Raw genomic sequence first — 12,095 nt, 5'->3', positions numbered from 1 at the left:
TCATTCCTTCATCCAGAGGATGCTCCCATGAATCTCGGAACCTTTCCATAATAATAAGTGATGATGCATAGAACATCCCATCAAAGGGGCATTTCAGGACAAAGCACTTTCTTCTTCCAGTACTCAAGGCAGCTGAAGGCCAGGACAGTGTTCAGTTTTACACCTTACACTTGTGAATGCAAACAAGCGTTCTGTTCAATGGCACACGCAGATAGTGTATCCATGTGTTTGTATACTCAGTTAGAAAGCACACAAGTGAATACGCAATTGCTACAAGGCACAAAACCCTCAAATCAAATCCCTTGCAAAGTCCATCAATGGTTGTACATTTGGATCCTGATCTGCCAAAGAATGAGCTCACAAGGCTTACTTCTGGGCTGACAGAGGAAGTCTACTCAATGGTACGCCAAAATACCCTTCTTTTCTTTAAGCATCAATGCACCTTTCTACCTTGTGTTGCAGGACCTGATCTTTCCGGTGACAGATAGCACATGAGCAAGAAAAGCTGTCCATCAGAAACAAACCTGTGCTGAAAGGCATCCTGCACTGCAGTGACTGCTCCAGTTCTCTCTGTAAACAGCGTTAAACATACGCTTGTGAAACGCTACCCTGAAATATTTATAGCACTGCATCTCACAAATCTGTTATGGGAAGTATCATTAACATTCCAGTATTAAAGGGAAGAGAGCTATACAGGCTCAAAAGCAAGACAGAGGAGGGATCTGCCAGTTCCCAAGCACAACCCCAAAGCATGATGCTCCCTGTCTCTCTTTGACAGAGTGCACTGGGCCACAGAGAGCTGAATAAGAACATTCTCTCTAGGAAGGAATGAGACAATCAGGTTAAAATATTGCTTAGCTCTAAGGCAGAGTAACAAACAGTTCATGCACTGAGGCAACCTTATGCATCACACACATGATAAGGTGGTTCCAATAAGACAAAGTCATTGCTGGCAAGTCTTCTAACAGGCTGAGATTTGTTGTGTTTGGACCATCTTTGTGCATGCAAAATGCAAGTAAATATAGCTAAATATTGCTAAATATAGCAGTTTTTAACTCTGTCAAGCAGACTGGCACCACTGTGCTCTGTGCTAGGAGATAATAGAGATCCACTTCCCCAGCAGCCTTTGCAGACACAGCACAGGGATGTTATTCACAGGAATGAGTTACTCAAGGTTTTCTCTTCAAAAGCATTTTACAGTCAAGCCTCTTACAGCACCAAGATGGTCTGTGGCATGAACTGCAGGCCAGGAAGGACAACATAATTGTCTGAAATCTAAACTGTGAGGCTGGAATAACTAGATTTCCTAGAACTGCAATTTCAGATCACACCAGCGTCATCTTAGCTATTTAATCCACACAAGCCAATACATTCAAACCCACCTGAAATGGGGCACATGTGATTCTTCCCACGTGGAACAGAAACAGAAACTTCTGTCTCTCTTGCCCAGACATTTGTTAATGAATAATTCTGTTACTCTATTACTTGCACTAAAATGACATCTTCTAAACCCAAGTGAGTTCACTCAATACCAGTCTGTACCCCAAATATCTATCACCAGGCACTTATTCAGGTAACGCTGCTACCACTTTGGACACATGGAACTATTGCTTGGCCTGCTATGTGAAGCTTTTTGTACCAGGGCTGGTGCCCCACCATGACCCAACAAGCCTACACAATCTGCCCCCTCCATTTAGTCTTTTCAAACATGTCCACTCTCCCAATACCACTAGCCCCCAAGCTGACCCCCACTGTCACCTGCCCCCCCCAGCTTGTTAACGGCAATCCAAAATAAGCAAGTGCTTGACTTCAGACAGACATGAGACACCTATGTGGAAAAAATCACAGCAGCAATGGGGTTCCTGGCAAGAAAAGCAAAATGCTGCACAAAAGGGAAATGCAGCACGTGGTATGATCATAGTTTTAAAAGAAGTAGGAAAAAAAAATCCCTCATACAACTCAACAATCATCTCTGCCCTTTCCCCTTCCCCTTTCCAAGCAGACTGTAATCAAGATGCCATATGGAAAAGCAAAGAGGCAGCAGAAACTTGATTTTCACACTCAGTCAGGTTAGCATTAAAACAAAGACATCCCCTCCCAGCCTCCTCCACCAGATGCCTCATTAATGCAGCTCTTGGAGCTCTGCCCAAGGATGGGGAGGAGATGCACTTTGTTTTATTTGAACACTGGGACCAGGGCACAAGCGTTTTCAAAATTCCAGCAAGGCTGAAAGACAGACGTCCACCCAAACACATCAGGAAGCTCAAATGGAGTAGATCCTGCATGGGGCAGGGAAAGAGAAAATATCATCTTTCCAGGGCATTTTCACCCATATAATTTATGATGCTCCCTTAGAAAATGGCTATCCTTTTAGCTACTAAGAAACTATTAAGTACCAATGTCTCCAAATGAATCCTCCCACTGTGGCGTGGCAGCCAAGGTGACATGTGACAACCAATACCTGGGGATGAAGGGTAGCTCTGGGCAGCTTGAAGAGCATGGTACCTGGAACTTGCTCCCTAGGTGGAACTAGGAACTCACCTTCCCAATCTGGCTCCCTCCTCGCTAACTGTAACAACTCATCACAACAAAATCACTCATTACAGTTTTAGTCCACTTGGGGCCTGGGACTGCTGGGGGCATCCTGCAACTCGCAGCACATGCAAACTTCATGCTCAGCTCCAGGGAGGCAACAGGTGCTTTTGCAGTGTAAGTTACACTCAGCATCCCCGAGGCTGCTCTCCCACATGGGATAAGATGCAGGACGAGTAGAGCCTCATAACCATCTCATTTCCTCTTCCCAGGCAGGTCAGGTACTGCAGCATTTGTTTTGGGAGTGGAAAACCCTAAATCAGCTCTACAGCAACGCATCTGCAAACCCACGAGAGAACAATTTGTGCCATCAGTGGTGGAGCTAACGAAGCCTCATCTGGATTCTCCGATGGCTCACAAAAAACAATCGCCCGCCCTCGCTCTCCCTGCAGCTGGGTGTTAACACTGCTCTCCGGTGAGGATTTTTTCAACCAAGAGTTTGGTTGAAATGTCAACCTTTTCTCTCAGCAGGGACTCTACGGCGAGCATCACTTCCTCCCCGCTGCCCGCTTACATGAAACCAGTAGGGATGTAATGCATTTGAGTTCATCCCCTTTATTTGGCTGAGATTGAGCAAGGGATTCAGAAGTTATTTTGGGGGAGCTGGGAGGGGTACAGTCACAGTCATTACGTCAGCTTCTGCCTAACAACAATAGGCAGATCAGCCTGCACAGTGACAGGTCTTTTTAATCCTTGCACCTCTTAAAGAGCCCTCCATCATTTTGGAGGGTTTCTCTCACCCCCACTTCTCAAAGACAAGCAGGGCTCACTGGAGTAAACCTGGCTTCTGGAACATGACAAATTACAGCTGTTATTAGATTAACACTACCAGGTCTGGAGCCAAGAACCACACTGATGGACAGGAACCAGCTGCTTACGAATCCAACAGTTTTTCCTCAGCCTCCCAGAGCTACTCAAAAGGACGATCCTTGGATTCTTGCAGAGCAGTCGGCTGCCGGGATCCTGTGCTGTCCTCCTAGAAGCGTCCTTCTAACCCAGCCTGTTTTGGACTCCTTGGGATTTTTGCATTTTGGCTCTGTGTGCCCCCCCCCACCCCTGCACCTTCCACACCAGAGTCCCTTCAGCACTACATTAACATTAGTAAAATTAAACCTTCAAATTTCCCCTTTGTCAGGCAATATCAATGCTACCATTTTCCAGGGAGGGGAGAAAAGGCAGACAGGCACGATGACTCACTGTGTGGCCTCAGGCATGTGCCAAGGCAGAGCCAGGGTATCCATCTCTGCACAGCTCAGTCCTAAACCACCCTCTCAATTACTGTGCAAAAAGAGACAGACACAGACAACAGGCACCCACACTCTGTAAGCAGGGCGAAAAGTGATCAACCTAGGCAGATTTAGAGCTTCCCACCTGCAGGAAGGACATGAAGCTCATAACCAGGAGCTCGACAGGTCAAACGGCAGATGAGCAAGTGTTCAAAAGCTGCTGCTTTCCCCAGTGCCACCTCGAGGGTCAGCTGCACGGGAGTTCCAGCCCACCCAAAGCTGTGCTCTGACTAATCCCACAGTCAAGATAATTCCAAAGTCCAAGAGAAAGTCTATGTCAAAGTCAGAACCAAAGCCATATCTCCAGCTTCTCAGTCCACTGGATGACCCACCAGACCTCTTCTTCTCTCATGCAAATATAAACATGAGCAGCAAAACCGAGAAGCCAAAGGTTAAGGAAACACTAGCAGAGGGCTTTACGCTAGATCCACCAAAGATATTTAGACACCTTAACTCCTGTCAAAAACTACCAGGGCTTTTGGCACCTATTTACTTTGATGGGTCTGAATTATTGGCTTGTTTATCCCAAGGAATTTTGAGGCAGCAAATGCCAGTTGTCAGGATTGAATTTGGCTCTGTGGATAGATACAAGCTGTTTTCTCAAGCAATGGTAAAACTGGGAGATCCTTGTACTGGCCTTGTACAGCCCAGGCAGGAGGAGCCCAGGCAGATGGAGCAACAGGTACTGTTTTGAAGTTGGACATCTACACCCACCATGGTTGGGAGGACAGAGTGCTGTTCACGATACTCTTTCCTTCAGTTAAGTAACACCCAAGCACACCCATGCTACAAAAATCACATATTAAATAAAACAGCTTTGGCCTCAATAGACTTGGAACACATCTCTCATTTCCACTTCTTTCTGGAGACTGTCCTCTCCACCCTTTCTAGGATGGGCACCTCTGTACTCAAGGGAGACATGAGCAGACAGCTGGGAAATGACAGCACTATACCAGGAGTCAAACTCAGATCATGCTGGCACAGTTCCTCACGGGGTCAACATCATCAACTTCAGAACACATCACAGAATACCAGGTTGGAAGGGACCTCAAGGATCATCTGGCCCAACCTTTCTTGGCAAAAGCACAGTCTAGACAAGATGGCCCATCACTTACTTGATCTGCTCCCAGGTCTTGGTAGCCAAATGCAGAACCCAGAGATCCTTGTAATGATAGAACTGTTCCCCGTTGGGAGATGCAAACTCCCCGCCAAATACCCACAGCTGCCCGCCGGCTGTGGGCACCACTGCTGCCTGCCAGGAGAAGGAAGAGCTGGATCAGACAAGGGTTCAGAAACCAGAGACACGAGAGCTTTATCAGTCAAATGTGCAGCTGCCTCCAAACACCAGCGAGCAGACAAGTGGCAGCGGCTGCTGCTGCCTTGCTTGGCAACAGCAGCCCTCTGGGGCTGAAGGAAGGGGAATTTTAAATGCAAGTTACTCATTATTGAACACACCTTCCCTATAGCAAAGGGAAGTTGGTCAAGGAGCTGGGGTCTTCCCACCTCCTAGCATCTTGAGTTCCAGTTCTATAAATTCAAAGTTTCCTGAGAAGCATCTTGAGATTTAGTTTAACAACAATTGTTCAAATCTCTCTGTTCACCAGAAGGAAACCCCTCCACAGCTAAGGTTCAGCAATGTTCATGCATTCTTTAGTCACATAAATAGTATCCTGCAGAAGACATACTGGGGCTCATGAACTCTTAGCCATGGGAGGAACAGGGACACTTCCTGCCTCCAAGACACATCTAACATCCCAGCACTGGGCAGGCAGAGTAATCAGGGAAAAATCTTTTGGAAAAGACCATTAACAGTGCACAATTGCCCTTTGCAGGTTTTGTAGATTATAAAACAATAAACAGTAAAGAAACCAATCTGCAGCACAAGTCCAAACCTGATGCTTCCCAAGACCTGAAAAGCATTACTGCTTCCTCTGAAGAAAAAAAACCCAAACAAACAAACAAAAAACCAACCAAAAAAACCCCCAAACACAGAAGGAAATGGGCAGCATCTGGACAATAGGAGACTGTTACTGCTCTGATTAGGGCAAGTAGCAGAGAGGAGAGTATCAAAGGGGTTTGGGTTTGAGGTTTTTTTGCACAGAGCAGCACCAAAACACTGTTGCGATGCAAGCTGACAGTTAAAAGTAGAGAGAGAAGAGCAAGACTTTACTTCATTGAAATTATCTGTGTCAGGACTAAGGAAGAAGGAAGGAATCCCAAAAAGGAAACTTTGTGACTGTGCAAATTTCTTCCTTGACTGGGACATCTTGAGTTGTTTACACTATAAACAAATTCTTCCACATGTGTTTTTTCTAGGGTACCCATCACAGATCAACATTGGGATAATGATCTCTTTCTTCAGAAGGGCTTCATTACCTGCCTATCTTTCCCAGCAAACAGCAAAGTAGATTTTTAGCATCAGACACATGACCATGCCCTGACATAAACCAGCCTATACATGCAATGATTAAACACATGAGAAAATATAGGGTGTGTTTGCAAGCAGGATTTGTGGGAACATGAAGTTACCTAAACAAAGGGGATACATGCCTGATTTTCATGAGTATCTAGAGCTTAAAAGCTTAAGGGGAAGGTACATATAACAGCCCGCTCATACTTGTGCATGACCTTTTGAAGAGCTGTCTCGAAATTCATTACCGAGCCAAGCTTTGTCCTTAAACAACTGACAACAGCCATCCATAGCTATTCTCACCTCAGCTCTGTTGAACTGATGTAATGAAGCCAGTGTAACTCAAACAGAGGATCATGTGTCAGAGACCACAGATGACAAATAAGGCTGAAAACGTGCACATACAGACCCATGGACACGCTTCTCTTTACCCTTGAGCTAATGCAGAATATGCGTTAGAAATAGTCACAAGGAAGACAACAAACCAGTCAACTAATGAGGCTGAACTGTCTCCTGTGTGACTATAATTAATTATGAGAGAAAACTTCCTGTTAAAGCAGGACTCCTCAGATAGGTTTCTCATTTTATTTTTGTTGTAATCCAGTTGCAGCTCCCTGATGCACGGGCTGCCTGCTCAGTTCAGATTCAGCTGCTAGACAGCCACCTGCTGGCTACCAATACCCAAACAAGCACCTCTCAACTCCACACCCACAAAGCAACCTCCTTTTCACCTAGGGAAATGGGTGAATTTATGGTCTCCTTGTGGAATTTGGCCTCTGAAATCAAGTTCTATTTTAAGCACCACAAGGTAGCCCAAAAATCAAGTCAGAACCTTTCAATTCAAGAAAGAACACACAGCTCAGAGCAAGACTGGCATTTAGGCGTAGCATAACAAGGGTATATGAACCTATCCAGGGCATCAGATCTTACCAGGAAGCTCTAAAGAGCTTTGGCCATGGGTAGGAAAATAATACTCCCATCCTGTACGGCAGCTTTTGAAATGTACCAGTCACCCAGCCACTTGCTGCGACAGGTAAGATAATCTATCAGACAGCTGGTGAGGGCCAAAGACCTGCAAAAAATACAAGTCTTTGGTCCAGTTTCTAATGTGCAGGTGTTCACATAAAGTAAACAAACCCAAATCCTTCATCATCACAACCAGCCAGTGACCTTAATGACATAATGACACAGGCACCAGAGAGGTGAATTCTAGGGGAGTGTCATGGTATCCCAGAGAAAAATTAGCATACTTTCTCCATTGCCTTTGCAGACAACAGAAAAACAGCCCATCTGCCAAGGAAAAAAAATCACAACCCAAAGGCAGGACACACAGTCAGTGCCAGCAGTCCACTGTGTTGTACAGTTGGGACGCTTGGCAAAGCCCAACTGCTACATGCTAGTCAGATACCCTATAGTAATGGGTCTTTCACATTACTGCAGTGGCAGTATCTATAATGCCCATAGATGTAGGCCTGTGGGCATTCAGGAAATAATCATGCACAGCAACTCTGCCATTCATAGCACTTTGGTCAAATTCAAAGTTATACCCTGACCAGCATTTTGAAAATTCAGTGCCATCCTGGGATTATGGATGGTTGACCTGGTCCCTGTATAATGCAGCAAAGGGAGTCCACCTTCAGAACAAGTCTCCCCCATGAGTCCCGCTTGAGTCCTGCCAACCCAACAGATACAACCCCAAATCTTCATTCCACACTTAATATTTCCAGAGGCCACCCAGTGGTCAGAAAGCACAAGCACCTTGGACAGGCTTGTACAGGCCCCCTCAGCAGGAGAGATGAAGTGACACCATTGGCAACCCATTACAAGGAGAACGAAAGGAAGCCAGAAACCCTCAGAGGAAAAAAAAAAGCAAACCAAGTCCCATCCATCTTTAGCACAGCATTAGAATAATTCCAACTGCTGCTCTGGCATGCAGTACTTTACCTGGTGAGCACATCGCCTTGGTGGTGGGTTGGGGATCTCTACTTTAGACCAGCTGTTCTTTCGGATGTTGTAAATATACAGTTCATTATACAGGTACGTCTGTTAAGAGAGGAAGAGAAAATACACATCACCACAGCTCTCCATTGGACAGGGTCATTTTGTCCAAGCACAGGCATCCCTGAGGGTTAGCTGTGAGTTTGGGGGAGAAGGAGCACAGCACCAGCTTTGCAAAGCAACAGTTCACCTGCCTCATCAGGCAGGGGAGGAAGACAACAACCTCCTCCACTAGATTGGGAGTCAGCAACTTCCTGAGAGTGATCCACTGGACTGGGCTGTTCTTTCCCAAACCCTTGGTTAAGCCTGTGACAGCTTGAGATATGAGGACTTAAGAAGTTAGAGCTTAACACAGATGTGTAGGTTAAAGTTGCCCAAACTACTGCTCAACTCCTGAGACAGGAACAGCTTAATGTAGTGAAGCAAGCAGAATTAGTTTTGCACATTCCATTGTGTTATCCTAAGGCAGCCAAATATCATTGGCAGACTTGAATTTTCAAGCTATAGTATGTACAGCTTCTTAGGGTCATAAAGACCAGTTTGTCTCCAGGAGCACAATAAACACTTGCAACTTGCAGAAATTCAGTAACAAGAGTGCCCACTTGCAAATATTTGCTACTGTACACATCTCCAAGGCAGGCAATGCCTTGCCAGCAGCAAAACTGCAGAAGTATCTTGTTTTGAAAGGTGGAAGATAGAGATTCTTCAACAGTTATCAAAAGTGAGGGGCAGATATGGCTACAATTAAGTCTGGAGAAATTATGAAGCCCTGAAATATTTATGCTGAGACAATCACTCTAACTCCTTAATGGGTTCTAGCATGTCTCCTTCCTGCCAACTGTTCAGGCATGAGACAGTATCACGGCAGAATTAAAAGGCTATTTTGCTCTCAATCAGGGACAAATACATATTTTATGACTGCTGCCTTGAATTTCGCCTCAAATGAGACTCATGCAAATTACAGTAAAAGCCAGGGAGAGGGTAGAATAAAGAAGAAATGGAAGTATACGTTACTTTTTGGCCATTGAAATATTCACCTCCAAAAAGGATCAACTCATCTTTCTCAGGGTGAGCAGAGAGGGAGCCGTTCAGCCTGCAAAAGAAAGAGGGATGGCCAAAACAGTAGATGTGTAAGAGTCTTGTAAAACTCAGAAGCTTGCAGCCTTCAACTTAGCTAGCACTAGCACCTCTGCCCTCTAGCCACAAAGGTCTCTCCATCATCTGCCAAATTACTAGGCTATGATATTCACCCCAGGGCTAAAAACTTCTCAAAGAAATTATCTTCTTAAAACTTCCAGCAAGATTAATTTGACACTGTCTGAAATCTTCTCCTATTTTAGGAGCACACGTTACACTGTCATTTAACATGCCTTTTGACGTGAGCTCTTGAATTTTAATGCTGGTGTGTCAAGAACAAAAATTAGTTTTATGAAGGCACAGAACTATGGGTAGAACCAGGCTGTCTCGTATCAACTTACCTGTGTCATTATTCTGCAGTCACCACTGGTCATTGCTCATCTACATACCACCAAAGTGTTTTGCACCATGCAGAGACAGATCCCTACCACTCCCAAGGAAGAACTAACTGACCACTGTAACAGCCCTGTGAGATTAACAGTAGTGTACCAACCTGTCCCACTACAGAGAGAGGAAAGCAGGTATCACAGAGAAAGGCATTTATTTAACAAGCCACAGGGAACAGAAATACAGAACCTGTAAGTATGTGGACAAGTGTCTTCTATCTCATGACACATCCTTTTGCCTCTTAAGTCCTTTCAGCTTTCTAGTCCAAATCCAGAACTTCCTCTTAACTTTTATCGTTCCTCAAAAGCCTACAATCTAACTCTGCTTTGCCTCCTTTGTGCTGATGGGATGATTAAAAAGGGGATTTTAAGGCCAAAAAAAAGCTTTTGGTCCCTTTTTTAACCAAGGACTCAATATACCAGATGTTTTGTAACTCCAGATATCAGCTATGCCAGATATCATGCCTTACACGCTTGGGAAATAACTTTACATAAATAAATGTCATTAAAAGCACCACCAACTGCTGTATAAGTGATAGACAAAGCCTTGTACAATCTCTTACCTGGGCGAGGGGGGCGGACAGGACGACTCAATTACTTGGGTCTTTTTAGCATCTAAACTCTGGAATTCTGCTATCAGGGCTTCAAGATCCTCCTGCAAATAAAAAGCCAGGCATAAGTTCCTTGACATGCACAGAGCCAGCTACCTGCACACCACATGAAACCAGTACTCACCCTCACGATTTCCCTTTTTTAAAAAAAATTGTCTGCTTGGGTTCCCTTCATTCAACTACAAGAAATGGATGCTGAGTACTTTCACACTTTAAAGTTTATGCTTTAAAGATTGGTCTCCCCTAAAACACTAACAAGTTGCTCAGAAGAGTCCTAAAAGGATGGTATGCAAAGAGCATTTGCTGCACACCTGCTATTCCTGCAGCAGAAACACCGCACAAATCGGCAAGTAAATGCAAATCGCTTAAGCCCTAAAAGTGATGAAAAACTATATGCCACAATCTCGCTAGTCCTTTTCTTTGTCTGCAATGGAAAAATGCCTAAATGGAACTGGAAACTCTTTTCTATTCCCAGCTTATACTTTAGCTGGCAAGAAACCTGCACATATTTTTATTCTCTTTCAACTCCTGTCAACTAAAAAGAAAGTCTGCCTCCAAAACTGCAGATACACCGAGTTGCAAGGGCAGAAGCAGGATTGCAGCTATGGGGGGTTTCCGACTCACGGTCTCTCCTACAACCCCCATTGCTCACCACCTCCTTTCAGTTAATCTTTCTGAAGTTGTGGTCAAAGCAGAGAATTCCACAATATGCGGATTTTGCCCCTGCAGCATGGCATCAGCTCTCCCTGCAACCAGTAGACATGTACGCTGGCACTTTCCATGTCTTAAGCTTTGCATTATGCTGGTAACACCACGTTTTGACCAGGTAAAGGCAGCTGTTTTGAGGCCTAATACAAGCACCCACTCTAGGAGTGAGATAAACAAACATTCTCATTTGCTTTTAAGCAAGAAGAAAGAGATTGGGGAAGATGGAAGGCAAGAAGGCCCCTTAAACCGCATTTTTTCTGTCCTCCTTTTACACCTGCCGTCACACGCTGCACCCAGCCTGTCAGCGATACGGCAAAACCCTTCCTGACAGCAGTTTTCATTTCATCCTTTATCCCCTTTTCCGAGTGCCCTCGCACACAGGCGCTGATGGCTTCGCAGCGAAGAAGCGCCGCAACGCCCCAGGGGAGGCCCAAGCCCCGCGGGCCGGGGCTACCGAAGCCCCCCCATTCCCGCCACTCACCTCCTCCTTCTTGGCTCTGCGGGACACCTTCCTCTCCATCTTCGCGGCGGTCTTCTCGGCCCCCTTCCCTTTCTTCTCCCGCTTTCCCTTCTTCCCCATGGCTGAAAGGCCGCGCTAGGCCGCGCGGGAAGCACCGCGCTCGCCGCACCGCCCTAGCCGCCCAGGGCGCACCGCTGGGCGGGCAGCGGAGCCCACTTCGGCCCGGCACTTCCAGGCCGCGGCCCGCCTCCTGCCCGAACGGCCGTAACCGCGGGGTCCCTCTGCAGGTCGGGCGGACTCGTCGCGGCCGGTATCGGCCTGCTGCCTTCCCTCCCGTGGGGCTGAGGGAGTGCGGCGGACAGGGGCTGCCCCGGCCAGGCCCTGTGAGCCCCACCGGGCCGGGGAGAGGCTTTAACGCGGCTCCACACACCGCCTGTCACCCACCTCAGAGTCCAGACCCCCATTTGACGCGTGCTGCTATTTATTCCTGCCCTGAGGGGACCGTTG

At 46.2% G+C, this 12,095-nt stretch overlaps 1 protein-coding gene across 2 annotated transcripts in view; it reads right to left on the bottom strand.

Moving 5' to 3' along the window:
• KLHDC4 (kelch domain containing 4) overlaps positions 1-11,829 on the bottom strand; it is a 36,019-nt gene extending 24,190 nt beyond the window's left edge. Inside the window, exons 1-5 of one of the 2 annotated variants that reach the window (XM_010579605.1) lie at positions 11,610-11,829; positions 10,373-10,464; positions 9,301-9,379; positions 8,233-8,331; positions 4,994-5,130 (exon numbers count right to left, since the gene is read on the bottom strand). In XM_010579605.1, coding sequence (XP_010577907.1) covers positions 4,994-5,130; positions 8,233-8,331; positions 9,301-9,379; positions 10,373-10,464; positions 11,610-11,708 — 506 coding nt within the window. In that variant the 5' untranslated portion in view covers positions 11,709-11,829. The remainder of the gene's footprint in view (positions 1-4,993; positions 5,131-8,232; positions 8,332-9,300; positions 9,380-10,372; positions 10,465-11,609) is intronic. The other variant, XM_010579604.1, reaches the window with a different exon arrangement.
• Between the last annotated feature and the right edge of the window lie 266 nt (positions 11,830-12,095).

The sequence above is a fragment of the Haliaeetus leucocephalus genome, unplaced genomic scaffold (assembly GCF_000737465.1).
Source record: "Haliaeetus leucocephalus isolate CR32 unplaced genomic scaffold, Haliaeetus_leucocephalus-4.0 Scaffold668, whole genome shotgun sequence".
In the NCBI taxonomy this organism is placed as follows: Eukaryota; Metazoa; Chordata; class Aves; order Accipitriformes; family Accipitridae; genus Haliaeetus; species Haliaeetus leucocephalus.
Note: the sequence above shows the minus strand (reverse complement) of the source record. Positions and strands in the feature narration are given on the sequence as shown.